Source organism: Apis cerana, linkage group LG11 (assembly GCF_029169275.1).
Source record: "Apis cerana isolate GH-2021 linkage group LG11, AcerK_1.0, whole genome shotgun sequence".
Lineage (NCBI taxonomy): Eukaryota > Metazoa > Arthropoda > Insecta > Hymenoptera > Apidae > Apis > Apis cerana.
In genome coordinates, this window is record NC_083862.1 from 466,450 (window position 1) to 488,162 (window position 21,713).

The following is a 21,713-nucleotide window of genomic DNA, read 5'->3' on the forward strand; positions in this document are numbered from 1 at the left end:
CTTTTTCAATGAATAAATGATAAATAATACATACATATATATTTGGAGAAGGAGATGTATAAGAAAATGATAAAGGAGAGGTGGAAGAGGAGATTGATAAAAGAGAGAAGAAGATGTTGATAAAGATAAGGTGGAAGAGGAGAAGCCAGTGTTTTTTTTGTTAATAACTTGTTAAAACTATAACGAAAGTTTTTGCAAAGGAAAATATCGCTTGAAATTATTTCAAGAATTTCCGATTAATTGGTATTCCCATATTTTTGGGACATATGTATTAGAAACAAATTAATTAAAGTTACACACTAAAAAAAAAAAAAAAAAAAAAACGAACATACTGAAGTGGCAATTTATATGTGTGATAGAACTTAAACATGCTTATTTATAGGACAAATTGTTACTACAGTAATAAGGATTTAAACAGTAAAGTGTAAAAAAAAATTTAATGTAACTTATGCCAGTCAATATGTTACCTCTTCAAAGCAGACGAGAAAATGCGACAAACGAAAATAAAATCATAGTACCTGCACGATATACAATAGCGAATACAAATAGTGGCATAAGAAAGCTAATACTGGAAAAATTAGTATCAATGACTTATGAGTTGCTTACATCTGACCCTTCCGAATACGATTTACATAACTGAAACATTTCAGAATCCAATTAGTCAAGAGATACTCAAGAATATATTCACACTGTACAACAGAAAAAAAAAAAAAGAAATGTAAAAATTAGGGAGAAAAGAGGAAATACAATATACGTACTTTGCCTTTCGTCTTTGACGTCAGACGGAACATAGATAATTTGTCTTTTTGATTGGACGGCGAAGGAGAAGATTCCTTTTTAAAGAAGAAATCTGAGACTGCTTGAATGATACTTTTTCTTCTTTCTGGATCTTTCGTTTTTTGTTTCTTATCTCTTTTTATTATTGAGCTATTTGATTTGGGAGAATCAGCATGTAATAATTCATCCATTGATTTTGCATTGGCGGCCGATAAACCACTGAAATTGATTGCCTCAGCTACAGCTTTCATATTGTCCGTACTTTTGCTCGTTTGCAATTTTAATTCAGTCTTGTTTGCTCCATAAGTATAAAGTCTTATGCGAGGATCTTCAGGCTGTGTTTCTTCTTTAGTCTTTCTCTCTTCCATTGAAAGTTGTCTTCGTGCCACTTTCATTCTCAATTCTTTGATTTTATCTTCTGGACTGAGACCCAGATCTTCATCACTCTTCAATCTAGCCCTTTCTCTCGCATCTTGTCTCGCCTTTTCTGCTGTCCTCTTTGCCTCTTCGTGTTTCAATCTTGGAGGTGCAATTGGCGTTCTAAAGTTGTTTTCCGTTTCATTAGCTATTTTGATTAATGTGATATTTTCAGAGGATTGAATATCATTTTTATTACTTTCTTCATTTGTGACCTTCTCGGTCTCCGATTTCCAAGGCAATTGCCGGGTTTCGTGAGATTTCTTAATTTCCACGGGCTGTTTACTTTCAACGGAATTAGTGCTATGCGAGGGACTATTTTCAGGCGTCACTATAGACGTAGGTACAAATTTGTTAACTAGCGAACTACTAGGAATAGATGGTCTTATTGGTGATAAGGCAGAAGTTGAATTGAACGACGAAGCTCTAGCAGCTCTTCTTGCCTTTTTCTCCGCGGATTTCTGTTTATGAGCTTCTACTTTGTCCATTAATAAATCTTGTATTACATTTTTTTGCTTGAATCTTTCTCTGGTAATCTCCTCCAATTTTCTCGAAGTAGCCGGCGAATTAAAACTATTGTTTATCGTAGTTTCTTGATTCTTAATTTCTTCCGCTATCATCTCGGCTGTACGGGATTGCAGCGAACTTTTTGAATTCTTCCTTTTCGATTTTCTGACATCTATAGAATCTTTGGCATTGCTAAATTCAGCAATTCTAGATTGCAGACGCTTCACGTATTCCAAATAATCAGGATTGTTCAAATCAGCGGCAGTTTTCGTTTCTTCTTCTTCTTGTTGTCCCGATTGTTTTTCAGTTTGAGATGCAATTATTGAAACTTGTGGGTTCACGGGGCTAGCAAGAATAGTGACTACTTCACTGGTAGTGGTGTCCTCGGCAGGTTCAACGATAAGCAAACTATCTTCCTCCATCGATTGAAATAATTCCTTATTCACCGCCTCCGCGATAGATTGATCTTGTTGAATGGAGTTTGATTTTATTTCCATATCTCCCTCCGACTTGCCATCATTTTCAGCTTTATTTACAGAGCCATTCAACTTATTCATAACATCATCCATGGTGATTGGATTTATTTCTATCACGTTCTTATCGTAGTAAGCTTCCTCTTCTGAATCATTCTCTACCTCTAATTTCGCAATGGGAGCGTCAGCAATTAATTTGTCTTGCGAACTCGCGAGGCTCGAAGCGCTTTTAATATTAACAAATTCTACGTATCCCCTATTTTTGAGCATTACCATATTGGAAGCATCTTGCAAGCTGTCATCCAATAACGACTCGTTATCCGTGTCCATAAAATCTATATTTTCACCATTAGCTAAGAGTTTTGAGGTATTGTTAACAGGAACATCCAACTGTTTATCCAACTTCGAAGAATCCAAGTCCATATCCGTTAAATCTTCTTCTTTGGCTATCGTGATCGGACCTTGAGTCTTCGAAGCATCCGATAACGCAAGTTTTCTTCTTGTAGTTATGAATTCTGGATTAATATTGAATTCAACGTCCCGCAGGTCATCCGAAACTAAAACCTCTCCGTCACGAGCCCACTCCGAGAATTCCGTTTCGGTAAGAGCTGCCGTTGTCACGTCGTTCTCTTCGGAATCATCGTGTTTATTCGAAATGGCAGAGGTAATCGATGTAGGGGTACTGCAATTGCTGATACTCTTTTTACCCTCATCCTGCAATTCTAATTGCTCGATCTCGTTCTTCACTATCTCCAGTTCCATCGAGGTTTTATTTACGCAAGGAGTTGCAGGAACTGCAGAAGAGAAGATCTTATTATTATTTAACATTTTATCCTGTAGAAATGAACACTCTATGGAATCGGGCTCAAACGACTGGCCATCGTCGAAATCTTTACATTTTTCGGCTTCCTCGTCCAGCAGAAGATCTCCGTCTGTGCTGTGAATTTGTAAACGGGGCGGGGACAAATTCATAACAGGCGGTGGCTGATCTTGCGCTTCTTCTTCCGCTTCGCCATCCCCGGAAGACAAGGAATCGCTGTCTATCTCCGAATCTCCTGTGCTAGCCGTCTCTTTTCTTTCCTCCGTGTTTTTACTCCAATCGACTTGAGGCACGATGATCGAGGTTTCGTGTAACGGGCTTCGTGGTCGGAAACCATTATTCTCATCCATATTTCCAGCGAAGTTGTTCTCCGTGTTTTCACAGCTCCTCGCGTTCCCCAATATTTCGCAGTTTTTCGCTGCGTGCAATTGGCTAGGAGCCACTTGCTCTTTTACAATCTCTTTGCTCTCCGTGTTCTTGGATTCGCCGCAGACAATGTTAGGCGTAGTTTTCGATTTTAATATGCTGGACTCCTTCACCAGGTCCGGTAACTGGGTCTTTGATATTTCAGGCAAAATTGTCGACTTATAAATGGGGTTATCGTTGTTTAACAAATTCTGGGAGGATCGGTTCGCTGTATACGGTTTCACCGAAGAAAATATAGCCGTGGGCGATATGGGAGAAAGTTGAGTGTTGTTCGATCGCAATTTGCTCGTTCCTTGCAAGAATGCTTGCATCGTAGGACTTGGCTCTGGAGCGGGATTTAAAAGTTTTTGGTGCTGGGAGATGGCGTCCGTAAAATTTCTCAACTGGGTATCGACATTCGAGGCTGATCCCGATTTCATGACAGAACCTCCAAAAGCTGTACCGCCAAGTAAATACTTCTTCTTCAATTCCAAAGATAGCTTAGATGCGATACCTTCGGTAGAATGGGTACGGTTCAATAAATAATCCCCTTTGCGAGGATTTATTAATGGAACTGCATTCGCATTATTGAATCCTAATAAATTCAGCTTGCTCTCTTTTTCAAGATGAGAAGGATTTATCTCGTGATCCATTTTTAACTGCGATTTCGCATCCAGATCTTTATCTTGCTTCAGATTACCATTAATCGATGAAATGACTTTACTTTTCACTTGAACTTTCTTGGGTTCAACGTAGTTTCCTCTGGTTTTCCGGACATATGCATCGTTGATCGTGATCTCTGGAATCTCGTGCTGCGTAGGAGTTGCGCCATCGTGTTCGAATTCGGAATCTGTCGATATTTCTGTAGCTGAGTTTTCTTCGCTTTCTTCCGACGTACCTTCATCAGAGGCAACCTGTTAAATCATATAAAGATCAACGAACGAAGATATCATTAGGAATATTAAATGTTATAAAAAAGAAAAAAAAACAAGAAATTTTGTTTAGTGTATTAGTGAAACAATTAGTGGTGAAGAACATGATGCATTTGGTCAGAAGAGTGTTTTGTAGTGTAAAAGCATTTAACTATTTTTAATATGTGCCAGAATTCAGTAGGAAATATTATAGAATTTTATAAATGTATGATGTTTTTTTAAGTTATTATTTACCAATATTCGCCCAATTCTATACTGTGATCATGATAGCAGTATCACGTATAAGTTTGTCTAAAATGAGAGAGTGAGATTCTTAATAAAGTATTGGCTGGTGGTAATTTTAAAATTAATTAACAAATTGGTAAAAGTTGCATCGCCAGTTTTAGCATGAACACTAAACCAAACACAAACAATTAATCAATTTGAGTCACTGTTAATTTAGAATTAGTTCAAGAATTCACTCCATTCGTACAAAAAAATGCTTTACCTTTTTTTCCAAAATGGCTTTGGGTATTTTTAAAAAGATATACCATCAGCCAAATATTATTAATATTTTTTTTTTTTTGTTTTACTTTATTAACATATCTCACACAATTTCCCTAAATGTAAATCATAAAATTGAAAAACATATATTGGAAAGATACATTAATCATATTTAAAAATTTGTTCATCATATGCACTCGTATATGTTTTGTCGATTATAGTTATATACGCTAAGACACTATACATTTATCTTTCTTTGTTCTATCATTCTTGAAAGATATGGATTTCGTAGATTCACGCTGATTTGAGTTTATCAATGGAAGAGACTTTGTGACTTGAGAATGTTTACGTTCATCGGTAATATTGTTTAACGTATTAAATGTCGTGTCTATTTCACTATTACTATCTGATGTTTCAGTCGAATATTTTAACTTATTATTTTTTGTTACATTATTACGTTCATTAATAGTAATATTTGATTCGATCAATCTTTCGTTAATTTTAGTGGAATTTAATTGCACGTTATTGGTAGATTCTTCAAGAGGAGATGGTACATTAGCCTTTTGTTTTAAAAATTTTCTTCTTACTGGAACATTAGGAGTATTTTGTACATTAGACATGTTGGAACTTATTGAGGATCCGTGTTTTCTTTCTGGTTTTTTTGGAATTTCATCTATTTTGTTTGATAGAATTAAATTGTTATTTGCATTCGTTTTGGTTACGCGTTTCGGTACTTCGATATTCTGTTCAACAATTTTAACTTTGGTGATTTGCTCAACGGGTAAAGTTGTTAATTCGGAAGAAGATTTAGAATTTTTATATAATGCGAGAGCAGTTTTATCAGCAACATTTTTTCTCATATTTAAAGTATCATCACTTGCATGCATAATGTATTTATTAGTTTTAATAACATCAAGTCGTGGTGTTGATAATATCGTTTTTACATTAGTGTTACTATCAGTAATAGAACGAGTGTTATCTGTTTTTTGTTCGTATAACTTCATTTCTGAAATATCATTCGTTAACGGTAATTCATTAGAAGTGAAATTAATTATCGTATCTTTTTCTGATTTAGTATTCAAAATGTTATTAATTTGTTTTACGGATAAAGCAGTTTGTTCTACATTTATATCATTTGATCTCTTTTCATTCAATCCATTCTGTGACAAGTTATTTAAATCTATACTTTCTTTATTCACATAACCTCTTTCAACTTCACATTTTTCTATGTTCGGTCGTTCATGTATATTTTCTACTTTTAATTCCATAGGCAACATATTTAAATGCAATTTAGATTCAATATCTTCAATATCGATCAAAAATATTTCTTCGTTTTGTTGTTTTATTTCTTCGAACTCTTTATCAATTTCACTTAATTTATCGACATCACTTTCTGGATTTTCAAGTTTATAATTTAATTTTTCCGAAAACTCGGGCTTCGTTTTTTCAAAATATTTCATTATATCTTTCGTTTCAACTTTATTAGATAATTTTGGCTTAATATCCAATTCGATAACATTAACATTAGGCGATTTTTCTTTTCGAGGAAATATAATATTTTGATCTTTTGACTTTGGATTTTTTTCATTTGTGAAATATATATTCATTTTTTTTCGAGCATTTTCGGTAGATAATGGTCGAAGTTCACCCACTGGAATTTTATTCCTTGCTTTTCTCTGTTTTAAATCTCGTTTTAATTTATCAAATGAACTATTTCCATCGGATTGAATCATTTGGTTATACGGTACTATTTCTTTAGGTACTGTTAATTTAGCAGTTTCAAATGCTTCTTCCAATGATTTTTCATTTGTTGGAGATGGCGAGGTAACAGTTACGATTGGAATTCGTTTAAAATCCTCTATGAATAATTTCAATTTATCATCATTTGTAGATTTTTTATAATTTCGTGTACTATCCGAATCATAAATTTCTGTTTCTTCTGCGGTCATTTTATCTTGCGTATCGGATATTAACGCTTCATCGTATAACGTTTCTGTTGATTTGTAAATTTCGGATAAAGAAGATGGCGATGATTCTCTACTACAGTTTGGAGAAGAAGTGATTAGATCTGGTAATTTCTCCTTGAAGCTTACAATTTCTTCGGTATTAGGTTGGATTGTATTATTGTAACTAGTCTGAGAAAATGGTATAGCATCTGGAAGCATAATTCCTGCAAACGCTGTTTGCAGTTTAATTTTATTATTTGTTTCTGAAAGGGTAATATCTAAGTCAGGCATTACTTTGTTATTTATTTCATTACGATTAGAAATAATTATTTGAGTTAATTTATTATCGGTATTACTTATTTTATCTAAGTTTTCATTAAGAGAAATTATATTATTATTTAATGTATTACTAGTGTCACTGAACGTAGAATCGACCTGATTATTTTTATTTAAGGATTCTTTTTGAATTTTTCGATTTTGATTTGAAAGACCACTTTCATCCACTAAACTTTCATATTCCGAAATAGATTCATCTATATTATCATGCGTATTGGAATTATTTTGTACGTACGTAACGGGATTAGAAAGAATTGAAAACGAATCCGAATTTACCATATTATTTTCTCTATTGTCTGATGTTAAATTACAAGGGGAATCAGACAAAGGAATTAAGCTTCCACATGCTTTGTTTCGATATGTATTCTCCTCACTACCAAACTTTACGTCATTTATTACTCGTTGATCTGTATTTCCTACTAATGTGTCATCAATCATCAGTATTTTATCAGGCGATTTTTGCATATCCTCTGCACCGATATCTCGATCAACATCACTATTATTCACGTTTATCTCTTGGAGCGATATTAAATTAGAAATTTGTACAGGAAGAGATTGTATAAGAGAATCTTGAATTATATTATCTACAGAATCTTGAGAAATTTTCACCTCCGTTTCTGAACCGCTGTCCGTATCGGAGCTACATGTAGGATTCTTCAACCAAACTTCTTGCTTTCTAAGTTCTCGGGCACGTATGTCGTCTTCATCTTCCGTAGCGGTTGTACTTTCATCGTCTAAATATTTGTTTTTCACATTAATATTTTTCGATAAATAATATACAAAAGAATATAATAGCAAGCTGTATAACAGTCATACCTTCATTCGTATATTCATCGCTAGAATCTTCATATTCGTTGCTTCCCGTATCAGATTGTCCCATTGCAGCGTGAGGATGAGAATATCGTAGCGTCCAATTTTTCGCAAGTTCAAGAGTTCCCTCGGTTGTTAAGGGTTGATCTATTGCCTCTTCGTATACCTCGTTATCATCATCTGAATCGCTGTTGAAATCATTTGAAAACTTATCCTTTGATATTTCTTATTTTAATATCATCAAAATAGCGACACATAAATAGAATTTACCTCATATCCGAAATGTCATCACTGGATCCCATTTCTGCGGTAGAAGCCCCGAAATTCCTATCCGTCCATTCATCTTCATCCATTTGACTTTGAGGTTCTTCAGCATCCGATATCCCAGCTAAATTTTCGAATTCTATTCTCTCGGGTGTTTGTCCACGATCGAGTAGATCGAGACCAACGACACCCTCTAAAGATATCTTTCCCTGAAAATCATCGTACATTGAATATATTTTATTTTTACATTATCTTTGAACCATGAATCGTACAATCAAATTCAAATCTTTACTTTTTCGGGTGTTTTTAAATTTACAGACGTTGCAGGTATATTTTCTTTATTCAACGTCATAATCTTCTTCTTTTCCACGTTCCGAGTTTTCAACGTTCCTGAGAAACCAAAATGTTGCGTACAATAAAATCGTCCTCCATTTTTATCCCGATCGAATGTATGATTCCCTATAATCAACGAGATAATAATTATATAAAAGCTGTGTATTCTTGTAATTTACGATTTAAAAGATATAAATACGAAACCTATTCTTAACGAGGTAGAACAATATTCGCAACGAAAACATCCTCGATGAAAAAATTTCCCTTCGGCGCTAAGTCTCTCCATTAGGTAAACCCTTTTATTACAAAAATGACACATTTCTGAACCTCCTTGAGCAGGTAACGTTATCGTGGGCTTGACATTCTATAAAAAAAAAAAGTACAGAGTAATAATTATTAAATTAAAATTTTTAATACAAAAGAATCTTTAGTCAGCACTTGTTTCGTTTATTATTAAAACGAATTATATCATATTTGTAACATTTGTTATTAATAATAACGCATTAAGGATAACGGTTAAAGAATACATTTATCGACGTAAATTCTCTCAGGATGATAAACATTTTAGTTTGATCAATTCGATACGATTTTGTTTAGTAAGGATAAATGTACGTTACTTGTTATTATTATAATACATATCGTAACAAAATATATTTATACCCTGTAAAAAGCTAAAAAAAATATATATATATATATGTATATATAATTTACAAATACATGGGTACATAAGATGACTCGCCTCTCTTGAAAGAAGTACGAAAAATAGACAAGACACGATAAACGTCACAAAGATTCCGAATATCCTGCTGACTATATCCTCCAGTATTGAGATTTTAGAGTATCGTATTTACCGATTTCTGCATCTTGGGCTCCGCGTCCTGACTTTTATTTGAAAATTGTTCGGCCATTGCCGAGACTTTATTGTACCCAAGCACATTACCCTCTTTGATCTTCCTGTCAATATTCTTCAGGGTATTGTCAATATCAGCGTACTTACTATCTGTCTCCCTTTGATCACGTCCCTTCTTCTCCATCTTGATTTGTCGAGCTAAAAACTGAATGAAGCATATACACATCTGAAAAAGATTGATTATCGGGTACTGCTTAATCATTCGCATGCCAACCTGTTCTCGACTCCATTTCGGCACTCGTTCTACTTTGTCGTGTCGAACCAAACGACCCATTTTATTCTCTTCGATTTTCTTCTCGATTTCCTTCACATTCCAATCGGTCTTCTCAATTTTACCTTTATCGACGTGACACACAATATTTTACAATTAATTAAAATAAAATTCTACTAGATGTTATAAAATATTATGAAAAATAATTATGACGGCATAACACCCGTTGAACAATGAAAAAAAGAAATACAAGGGAATACAAATACAAACCAATTGCACGTAGAAGATCTCTGGGTTTTTTCTCAACCGGTGTAGACCCTTTCAACTTGTCTTCGATACTTTTTATTCTACCGGAGAACTCTTCGTCTATGCTATTTCTATGATGACCAGCATGAATCTTAGGTTCTCTGTCCTGAAAGAAAAGGAAAATGGAATAAATTTGAACGTGCAATCGAGAAAATAGACGACCACACGATTTATATGAATTCGATAAAAGAAGCGAAAATGCACTATATAATTTGTAATCACAGTACACGAAAGTAATCACAGTTTATAAAAAACGAACTAGAAAAAAATTTACTCAACAAGAGGTTCCGTTTACCTTAAATTCCTTAATATCTTCATTATTTCTGTCGATAAAAAGATACTTATATATATATATATATATGACAAAGTTTTTTTCAGAACGAATCGATTTATAATTAATCTCTCAAAGATAATTTCTTTTCCAAGTTTTTATAATCTTCGATAATTTTTTATTCCATAGATTCACGAATCGTTGAATTCGTCTTGACACTTATATATTATAGAAAAATATTATTACAAAATTCTGATGATCTTGAAAGAAAAAGCATAAATTGTAACGTTCTTCGTTCCGAGTCAAACAATTTTTTACATCTAATTCATAATAATGAAGATATCAAAGTATCATACGATTCATTATTTTCTATGCAGTGTATAGTGTTAGTGTTACAATTGTTTAAATATATGTAAGTTGCACTTGCAATCGATATTACAAAAATCCTTTTTTTTTTTTTTTGACGATAGTTAGTAATATAATTTATAGCCTTTGCACCTTTCAATATTATTAATGCATAAATATCATGCGTATCATTTAAAATTTTTGCATTATTCTTGTACAGTTAGTTTATATATGTAATATTTATAATTGTAATATTTCATTACATTGCAACAAAAAAATTTTCAAATAATTTATCGCACACAATAGTGAATTAGTAATCGTACAATTGTTTTTTTTTACATTGTTTGTGCATACGTTTAATATTATTAATTTATCAATTCTTATTATCGAAGAAATAAAATAATAAGTATTTAAAACAAATTTTTTTTTTTTAGTTTAAGTGTTTGTTAAATTTACTCGATTAATGAGAGAGAAAGAGAGAAAAAGAGAGAGAGAAAGAGAAAAAAAAAAATAAAGAAAAAGAAGAAACATTATGCACTCTCAAAATCATTCACTTTCCAGCTTACTGGATATAATATTTTCTGCTCAAGGTATTTCACCCTATCCTTGAAATCCGGTGCAGTTTGACGATATAAGAATATTGAATAATCTTCGAACGGCTCGTCTTTCTCGCGTTTTGCGTTCGCTTGCAGCATCTGCATACTTTTGTAGAATTGCTGCGTCGCCATATTTCGCAAATATTGTCGCCTTCTCATACGTTCGGCGCGATTTTTCTCTATTTCTGCGAGTCTCTTCTGCCTTTCCTCCTTTACGCCCACCGTAAAATCGTACAGTGATATATTAATTTTCAATTTATTCACACAGTTACAATTATTTTCTTTTCTTTTTTTTCTTTTTTTAATCAACTTAATTCTCATTTTTGTCATTCATTTTACACAATTTATATTATGTTACAACTTATGTTACGTGGTTCTCATCAATTATATTTGTAACGTTCACAGTGGATGAATAAAATACAAAAGAGGGTAAAAAAAAAAGAAAAAAGACGAAAGCGGGGTGGTATTACAAGTTTCGTGTTTGGCTACGCTAACATTCCTCTGTTTCCAGAAAAAGAAAAAGAAAGAAGAAAAATAGGGGGGTCATCAACGGTTTCTACTTCTTTAGAGATATCTAGATTATTTTACTTTTATTATCTAACGGGATATCTGATTAGGAGAGAGTTCTATGCAATCTATTCGTTCGAAACAAATTTTTAGTAGTAAAATATAGGACAAATACAAAAGCTGGCGTAGCAAATATATTATATATGTAATATATATAACATAAACATAAATATGATAGAAAAAGTTTAAAACATAACCGAGAGTTTTGCAATGTTCCATCGATACTTTGGTCGACTATACGAAGCGATTAGAATGTAAAGACTTCCTTCTGCACCATGGTAATAGTAACTCCAATAATTAAGATAAACAACGATACGATTATCCCACGATACATAAGTGCTTCAATCTTCTGCCACCGTGACTATAGGATATAAGCAGTGTAAGTATCGTATGTGATTTGTTAGTGTTCGAATTATTAACCCTTTATGGAATATCTAATGATATTTAATTTATCGTTCCATAAAGCGTTACATATGCGATTCAATCCTTCGCATCGATCATTTCAATATTTCCTTCTACAAAGTAAATAATAATTTCGAAATATATTTAGCAAAATGCCAAGGATTGACTTCGATATCGTGTGAAAAAAGAATGTTTGAACCTTGGATGATCTGCTAACTAGAAGCTTTCAAAAATATATGGTTAAAAATTTGTAAAGAAAAATTTGTTCTACTTTTTTTTCCTTTTTTTTTTATATTAATACGTTATGTTATCGATGATACTTTGAGATTTGGTAAAAAAAAAAAAAATAAGAGAAAACAACTTACCACTGTCGCGCCCATCTTCTCCGTGCTTCGTCTCTTTCGAGAACGTCGGCTAATCGTGTCCCCCTTCTTATCCGCGGGGTTTAAATTTTCGTTATGACGCGATCGTGAGTGTCTCGTTCTCGTTGCGCTATCTTGCCTGACGATACGGTCAATTAACTGAACTTTTTGATCAGGTGTCAATTGTTTACTATGTGCGGGCCTTTCTTCGTTTTCAGGTTCCTTTATAAAAGACGATCAAATGCAATCGTTATACAATTGTGGAAAAAAAAAAGAAAGAAAGAAAGAGAGAAAAAGAGAAGAAGAAGAGGTTAACAAAATTGGTACCGTGAGGAAAAGTAAGTTAATTATGAAAAACATTTTATGGTTAGTAACTTCTCGTTAACTTTGTTATTGTCCAAACGATAACAACACTCGTCATCTTTATCGAAGTGATTTGGTGGTTTGAACATTTTCTTCAATGATGATGCAACTATATTGTTTCGAAGTTTATTTCTTATCCAGTTTATAGCAAATTTCTCATCCACTTCTGCAACGTTTGCGCTTAACGATATTTTGTTATTATTGTGATCTAACGATTCGACGATGGTCTGTTGTGAAATTGTTGTGGGGATGGGATATGACAATGATTCTTTTCTTCGATCGTAAACGATGTATGACGGTCTACGATTCCAATAGGAGGGGTCGGGCTTTCGTGGGCGAGGATGGAACTTTCTCGTTAAAAAATGTTCTGACGATTGTAAATGTTCGTTCCGTGATTTCGGATATGATACTGAATACTATAAAATACGGAAACCGATTAAAAATCTTCTGAAATGATTCCACGTCGTGCGAATCTACTTACTAATTTTGGATGTTTAATGTACGGGATTTCACCGCGGAAAACTTCGTATATCTGTGTGAGGTAAGAAAACATGGCGAGCTTATCGGGAACGTCGCACTGGGCCATTTCCTCCCCTGTCATTATCTGAAATTGAACGGTGTTATTTCCTCCCCCTATGTAATAATACAAACGATGCTCGTTCGAACGCCACTTACAGGAGGTATGCCCAATTCCTTTTCCAATATATCAAACGCTAATTGGTTGTTCGTAATCGCATCGTCTGGGTTCAAATTGTGGAAATCTATCAGGTTTGGACGATATCTGTGAATTATCGCACAAATAGCCAGACCATTTTTGAACGAGGCGCCCATGTCTCTTATCTGAACCGAGTCGTACAGGGCAACTTGCTTTTGCAGCCAGCGAAGCAGCGTGTCCGGATGCACTTGCGAGTCTCCACGCAAATCTGCGACGGTACATCGTGACAACCACTCGTAAATTTTAACCATCTTCATCTCATAAAACTTACCCCGACGACGTCGTTTTTTAGGGATATCGATGTCAGACTGGACAGGAGGCTGTTTCACGCTGTCGGGATCATCCGTGTCGAGTAAACTTCGCACTTGTATCGGTGTCACCGACGACACGTTCAAATTGGGATATCTTGGGAAGAGAACGTGATAAATAACGCATTGATAGATAACAAGGTATATTTTATATATATATGTACCTGGTATGAGGATCTAGCGTGTACGCAGCGTAATCTCTGTTTAAGTTCTCGGGCGTGGTCTGTCCAAGTAACCTGTAAATTGACTCCCGTTCAGCGATTACTTCCAACGGTGAGACGTTCGCGCCCCATCCTTTGATCGCCCAGCAAGCGTCCAAGGAGCTTAAAAATCCTCTCGCGCAACCAGATCCCGTTGGCCAGAACGGCTGCAATGATTTTATTGCTCAATTTTCTTAGAGGGGGAAAAAAAAAAGAAAGAGAAATTTTGATAAAATGTACCTCGAGAAGGCTATCACCGACAAGGATCATAAGTAACTTATGGCCACGGCGTTCCAAAATTCGACTGGCATTCTCCGCCGCATACATCGACGTGAAATCGAACATGGCAACGTCTGGTTGGCCATAATGGTTCACTGCGAATTCCATACCAATCATTTGGTATTCCGTGGAGAATTCGGCAGCCTCTCGGGCGTAAAGCATCAACGCTTCGCGATCCACGTTTTCTTTCGCTAGTAATTTCGCCGTATCCGCGTGATCCTGAAAAACAAAATTACAGTCAAATCCCCCGTGACGATAAATACATATAGCTTTCGAAATACATATACATTTATACCTGCAAAATCACTCCCTTGTCTATAAGACTGTGCTTCTTAGCGGTCATCACGAAATAGTGAGTGTCGTCTTTGTAATAGACGATGTTTTCTAGATCAATACCCGTCTCCTGGTACAATTCCTTGAAAAACTTTTGATTAAAGATGAAGGCAACCCCGCTAATTTCTTCGACACGGGCTTCCGCCTCGGTCCGTTTATTTATGAAGTTGGCCGTTATCGCGATAGCCAATTTACCCCTGAACTCTTTCCGCTTAAAACCTTCCAACGTGTTCCTCTTCCCGTCGGCTCCGATCAACACGTCGAACTCGTACTGAGAGACTGGGTGGTCGGCGGGAGTGGTTTTCGCTCTCCAACCGATCTCTGCAAGAACAGTCGCGTATATGAATTTCGTCATTTTCTTTTGCTTTCCCGAGGAAATTGTCCGCGGAACTCGTTTTGCTTTCGTACTTTTGTCGTGCGGGAGCGAAGCTACGGCTCCCAATTCGGGGATTCGAAAAATCTCCCGTTTCCAGCGAGATTTTAAGAAAGAAAGACCTTCCGAGCCTTATCGTTTTTCACGTAAACTACTCTCTGCGGGCGGATTATCGGGTTGGGAAATCGCACTTACTGCCCTCCTCCTGGCTCTCGGGCGGAGATATCAGAGCGTCGAAACTGACGCTCTCGTGGAACTCGACGCCAAGGATCAAAGCGACTTTGAGCAATATACATTGAAGTTGTCGAATGCTAATGTGGTCGATGGAGCCGGCGCAAAATTTCCCGAAGAATTTTTTCGCCCCCAGGGCGCGAAGGTCGTGGATGACGAAGGGCCACAGGTGAAGGACGTTGTTCCTGGACATACGATCCCGTTTCTCTACAACGACCACCTTGGCTCCTAACAATTGCGCCTCTATCGCCGAACGAAGGCCGCACGGCCCGCCTCCGATGATCAACACCTGAAATCAATTAAGGAAATTGGTATTGGAAGTTTTGTTTAAGAAGAAGCGAGGATAAGAAGAAAAATCGGTGCGCTTACCCTCGTGTTCGGGCATGCTTTGCCACGGTTGTAACATTTGTAATTGGCCCTCTGGTCGAATTTTTTCCAGAGGGCTTGGGCCTTCCACGATCGCAATTTCGCTTTCAATTTTGGGTAAAATTGATTGATCACGTTCGGCCTGATCCTGAGCAAGTCGCAGAGATGCCTGTAGTGCCCCAGAATTGATTTCAAAGTGGTCGCGTTGCAAAACAGATCGAACTGCTCGTTAGCTTTCGCTATTTCCGTCGTTTGCTTCCGATGCTCCATTTTCTTTCTTCCTGTCCTTCCTGCTCTCCAGTCAGTTTGTCATTACCTAGAACGAAACAAGATTATTATTCATCCAAACATTACAAAAATTCCAGAAATCTACCAACGAGATATTCTGTGAAATTTTTCTAAAATTTAATGCAATAAAAGATCAATCAAAATTTTCAATATTAAAAAATATTACATCAGAATTTGAAATTTTAAATAGGTGAAAGAAGTAAGACAAATTTTGTTAATTTCATTAAACGGAGTATATATAAGGGGGAATATAAATCGAAACACGCGCGAGCTTCGCGTATCAATTGGATTATTTCTTAATCGATACGTCAAAAATCAAACGTAATTCCATAATGTTTCTCCTCGGACGGAACACGTGACGCTTCCGTTCGCCCGCAAACGCCTGCCTCCTCCTATCGATTTTCTATTATCTCACGTGGGGCTAAGTCTATCGACGAGTGCCTGGAAACGAACCATTAAAAATAACCGTTTCTTTCTTTCGGATAATAGAACCAGATTATACAAAGTTGGATAGAGAGAACCGTTAAAATTCTCAAACTTGCTCTTGAATTTCGATCAACTTTCGACGAACGTGCTCGAATGATCGAAAAAGAAGGAACGAAATATCGATCGTTTCTTTCCTTTCTATGATAATTCTCGACAATCGAATCTAGGCTAGATCTAGTCGTTCCATCCTCTCGAAATGTCACGAGATGCCGGCCGACGTGCCTTCTGCGTGCCTTTCGCGGCTCGATTCGACCATAATACGCTCCTCTTCCCGATAACTGCGATCTAAATACAACCCGAGAAGAAATCCGTGGCGATGCGCCCAAGTACAGAGTGTACGGAGCGAGAGAGAGAGGGGTGAAGGAGGAGGAGAGATTCGGAGTCACGATCCTCCGCTATTGATTTACGAATCAATTTAGAAACGACTTCCGCGATACGAGCCCCATAATTCACGCGGATTAGCCGAGCGTGCAGTACGTAACCACCGAGGAGGACCACTAGCGCCACCGTCCCTCCAACCAAGTTGCGCCAACTAAAAACGAAGCGATCGCAGGTATGCATCGTGTATAATTGCGAGCCTGTGTACGTGGGAACGAGGTTAAACGATCGGGAATCGAGCAGTTTAGAAACGTTTCGCCGCAGCGGCTCGAATATCGCGATGGAGATTCGCTTAGAGATTGGAAAACGAATCGGTGGATCCATTGTCCAAGCGGTGGATCCGCTTAATTAAAGAGTACCTCTCCTGCGAATAATCTTACTTACGTAACTACCGACCTCCCGTCCTAATCATCTCGGCGTATTTATCGTCACGTATTTTTAAGCGCGCGATATTTGTTAACGAAAAAAAAAAAAAAGAAAAAACGAAAGGGACGTCTTCGAGTGTTCTCTCTGGCCATCATTGGCGGGTAATTGCAAGGTCGAAATTCCTCCACGGCGGCGTACACAATGACTCGTTATGCGCGGTCACGTCCTCGCGGCCGATCGTAATATCGTACGCCGTAGTCGATACACTCTCGATGCCGCTCTTCCACGCGGTTCTTTGAACTTACGACCCGATAACTTCGCTTTGCACGGGGAAAAGCACGCCAACTTTCCCCTATGGACGCATCCTTCGCAGAGATCAAAGCGAGCCTTCTTCTCCTCCCACAAGTGATATCGACCGCCTCCTCTCCTATCCACGCGCTCGCTCCTTTTTCGATCTTGACGTTTTCGATAATTATGAAAATTCGTACGAGAACGTTTATACGGTACGTACTCTTTTCGGTATTATCTTTCTTTTTTCGCTCAATGTTTGTAATTTTTTGCCACGATGAAAATAGTTGGCAGGGATGTTTATTCGTGCACGAACCTCACTTCCGGAGGGGAGGTATTTATGTAATTAATAGCGAAGGTGAACGAACGTAGAGCGAGGATTTATGCGCGTTTGGAACGATGGAAATCGTGATCGAAATTGCTCGTAATTGAACGAATTTCGGGGAGAGGGATATTGGAATATTGCTTCGAGGAATGTTAAAAATTGTTATTTTTAATATCGATGACACTTTTATGAAATGAAATCATGAAAATGATATATATTTTCTTTTAAAACTGGTGATTAATTACGCAGAGATAAGCTGTTACAGATAGTTTTATCGGCGTGTATAATTTCTTTGCAACTTCTTTTATTTATTTATTTTCTTTTTTTTTTTCATAATAAATTATCGCGTTAAAGGTTAAACGAAAACACGTAAGTACAGAAGATTAAATATCGGTGTTTAGTCTACCGTGATATCGACTTTGTTCCTTACAACGACGCACTTTTTCTTTTTTTTTTTTTTCATCTTGCGCGGCGATGAAAATAGCCGTGTCGCGGTTATTTATTTTCACTCCGACAACGACTTCCGGGAAAAGTGCGATCAATAAAAGATCGATGAACTTTTATTATACGCGTTATAACTTTAAACAACAATCTAATCTAATTTAATCTTAATCTTAATTTAATCTCGCGTAGAAAATAAATTCTAACTTCATTTTTAATTTTCAAAAATTTTCGCAAATTAAATTAGAATTGCACGTGAAAATTTTTCCAACCGTAATGCGCGTTGATGGGAGGTAATTTGAAGTATCCAGTTACGGGAGAAATTTTTCGCGGTTTATTCGAACCGTGTTTCGGACGAGAACGAAGCAAGGCACACAACAACGTGTCCCTTTTCGCCACTCCTGCAAAATTTATCGTTTCGAGGCAATGTAAATTCGTTTGACGAATTTAAAAAAAAAAAATTATAAATAATTTTCGCCAGAACTTGTGATTCAACTTCGTAACGAAACTCTACTCCCGTTAAATGGAAACACGTTAAAGAAGAAGCTCGGATCGAGGATACAGGATTCGCCTCAATTTTTGCTTCACTTTTTCTCTGGTAAAAATTGCAAAGGGGAACAATATAATATATGTTTTTGAACCAGATACCGTGGAATTTCGAGCAATTAAAAAGTCTCCTGTGCGAGATATAAAAAGAAAAAGAGAGAAGAATCGTACCGTATGAAAAATTTAAAACGCCAAGATCAACACGGAAGTAAAAATACGCGGAACGAAGAAGAAGAAGATGGCGCGAAATGAACTCACGATACGATCGATGGGTCGATTAAGCGACGAAAGCGGGGATTCAACCGCGAATTCGAACAAGCGAGGCAATAAATTGAGACACGGTTTCACACTGGCGAAGGAGAAATCGTTTCTCGTATAGTCGGAGCGCACGATCAGCTGTTCCGGCCATTACAGCAAATTGTCCGGGCAAACGAGCGTCATCCGACGTCCAACGTATGTACCTACGCTCCCGTGAAAGAGTCTCTTTTCCTCGCCTCCTCCATCTCCGTCGTTAAATTTTATTAAACAAAAGTATCGTGGAAGAAAAACCATTCCAATTTATCGAAAACTGTTGCTCCTTGCTTGGGATCGAGCGCGGATATCGAAGACAGCTTGCACACACAGAAATTTACCGCAAGGTTTATCGCGCCACCTGCGACGTTGCGCGCGAGCCGAATGTTGAACGTTGGTTTAAAAAGAAGGAGCGTAAACCGGGCAAACGGTTCACTGGGTTATCTATTAGAAGTCTAGGAACACCGTTGAGCAACGAGTCGAGAGCGAGCACGAGGTAGCGCGAGGTGGGCCATGTTTTGGAACAAGTTGGAACCAAGCCACTGTAGCCTAGGCTCCTAGGCGCGAGAAACAAAAGTAGACGCAGAAAGATCCTATGCTCCATTTTAAGAAACGGCGAGCAACAGCCCCTTCTTCCTTACACCTTTATTTTATTTACCCCGCGTTTACTACGCGTACATTTTTCCCGATTATCTTTCCCTTCCCGAAAGAAGAAAAAAAAAAAAGAAAAAGAACAGTCTTCACGAGAAAAGAAAAAGTTTCGGGTAAAATTTATCGTGATTTAGAGAGAGAGAGAGAGAGAGAGGGAGAGCAACGACAGAGGAGCGAAAGAAGGAGAGAGGAAGCCGGGTCTTTTGCTTTTATCTTTAGATGTACGTACGCGCGCGTACGAAAAAGGAGCGGGCCGAGAGTATCGTTGACGGAATACCTGTTTTCCCGCGAAACAAAGTAACGGCGGCCTTTATACATAAATGATCAGAGGCAAGCAGGGCAAGCGTTCTATAAATACGAGAGATGACGGTCTCAGGTGGCTCTCTCGGTAAAAAAGTGGCGACCGAGCGAAACAACACGTACATATATATATATATAAATACACGGAAGAATCCCTCCCACCGAATTTTTGAAAAAGTATTCCTTAAAACTTCATCCTCGAAAACTCGTCATCAGGACGTAAGAGCGTTCGAGGAGCGGTTAATGAATTTAACCCTCCCCTCCTCGAGTTAACCGGTTCGATCGAAAAACGCGAATAACGCGTCGAAGGGGATCAGTGGGACGAGGAAGGGAGGGGGTGTTTCGAACTGTTGGGAGTGTCGTGATTGGAAAGGAGGTCTCACCGTGACGGGGCAAACGTGACGAGAAGAGATCTCTGGAATTTTCGAATTCATCGCGCGCGAACGCAAAAGTACCGCGCTTCTTGCAAAAGTAAGAGTCAAAGGAATAAACGAGGCGGTGCGCACTCGTCTAAAAATCGATAACCGTTTTCCGCGCGGCGCAACTCTCTCCTCTTCCCCCCCGTCTCACACGGAGGCTCTCCCTCTGACCCAGAATCCTTTGCGCGTCTAACACGCCTAAATGCGTACGCGCCAGACAATGAAAGAAAGAAGGTATAAATGCGAGAGAGAGGATTTGGAACGGGGCGCGATGAAAGTTTGAAACCTGTATTATTTTCTTCCTCCTCTCGGAAACGGACAGATAGAAAAGTGAAAATTTACAACGAGGCAAGTAAAACAATAATAATAATAATAATAATAATAACTGCTAGTATTGATTAAATTGTCGCATCTTGGAAAGAAAAACATCCAGTTATTAGCGAGAAGTCGAGAGTGGGCCGAGTTTATTTACCGCGCAATTAAAACGGACACGGGTGAACAACCACGCGAATTTCGTTCGAAAGGAGAAGAAACCTCGCTGTTCGTCTCTTTTTCTTCTTACACGCTTTGTTCTTCCGAATTCTCGACAAGGAAAGAAAAAAAGCGGGCGCGTCTCTAAGTGATATCATCTCGATACACGATCTAGTCGAGTATCACGTTGAGATTATCTGGGAAATACAACAAACAACACGTGCAGCCAGCCAGAAAAGAGAAGGTGAGTGTGCCTCTATAAATACGACGGTCGATGTGGGCGAACGAGAGATGCAATCCCTGGTGGAACTAGAGCGACCGAGCCGACCAATTTTACAAGACGTCGTGGGCGTCGATGAAGAAGCTGCGACACTGTGTACACATGTGTTCCTGGATACAATACCAGTCAAAAGTTTTTCCCAAAATTCAAACTATCATACGCATCATTGTTCCTTTCTTTTCGTCCTAAACGCGTCTAGATCATCTTCGATATAATCGATATTACGACGAACCATATTTCTTCTTCTGAACGGATCGATTAGTCTCTCCACGTTAAATTTTATGAAAATAAAATTGTTCTTTAATCTCTGGCCATCTTTTCTCTTGCTCTATTTTTTTTTTTTTCTAAGAGAACCGGGAGAAAGATCGCGATTGTTATTGAGAATCGTTGAGAAGAGAACGTTGATTAACGTCCGAACTTTTGTACGGTAGTGTAGGATGCTGTAACTACAGATGGAACGGGTAGATTGAATTTTCGCTCGTCCCGTGTTCTATTCCGGTTAATTTTCTTCCCAGGGGGCGGATGAGCCAGATGACGAGTGC

The 21,713-nt window shown here is 37.4% G+C and overlaps 1 protein-coding gene across 13 annotated transcripts in view; it reads right to left on the minus strand.

Moving 5' to 3' along the window:
• LOC107998540 (F-actin-monooxygenase Mical) overlaps positions 1–21,713 on the minus strand; it is a 52,398-nt gene that overhangs the window by 4,231 nt on the left and 26,454 nt on the right. For 4 of the 13 annotated variants that reach the window (XM_017057853.3, XM_028667094.2, XM_062081115.1 and 1 more), the window contains 20 exons: positions 15,645–15,957; positions 15,240–15,564; positions 14,634–14,992; positions 14,300–14,557; positions 14,024–14,226; positions 13,823–13,956; positions 13,512–13,759; positions 13,318–13,440; positions 12,477–12,695; positions 11,113–11,352; positions 9,895–10,036; positions 9,628–9,749; positions 9,355–9,579; positions 8,708–8,867; positions 8,463–8,629; positions 8,177–8,379; positions 7,913–8,094; positions 7,706–7,830; positions 759–4,313; positions 607–636 (listed from right to left, as the gene is read on the minus strand). In XM_017057853.3, the coding sequence (XP_016913342.2) occupies positions 607–636; positions 759–4,313; positions 7,706–7,830; positions 7,913–8,094; positions 8,177–8,379; positions 8,463–8,629; positions 8,708–8,867; positions 9,355–9,579; positions 9,628–9,749; positions 9,895–10,036; positions 11,113–11,352; positions 12,477–12,695; positions 13,318–13,440; positions 13,512–13,759; positions 13,823–13,956; positions 14,024–14,226; positions 14,300–14,557; positions 14,634–14,992; positions 15,240–15,564; positions 15,645–15,911 (7,287 nt within the window). In that variant the 5' untranslated portion in view covers positions 15,912–15,957. Of the gene's footprint in view, positions 1–518; positions 637–758; positions 4,314–7,705; positions 7,831–7,912; positions 8,095–8,176; positions 8,380–8,462; positions 8,630–8,707; positions 8,868–9,354; positions 9,580–9,627; positions 9,750–9,894; positions 10,037–11,112; positions 11,353–12,476; positions 12,696–13,317; positions 13,441–13,511; positions 13,760–13,822; positions 13,957–14,023; positions 14,227–14,299; positions 14,558–14,633; positions 14,993–15,239; positions 15,565–15,644; positions 15,958–21,713 lie in introns of all 13 variants that reach the window. The other 9 variants (XM_062081119.1, XM_062081118.1, XM_062081122.1 and 6 more) reach the window with 6 other exon arrangements.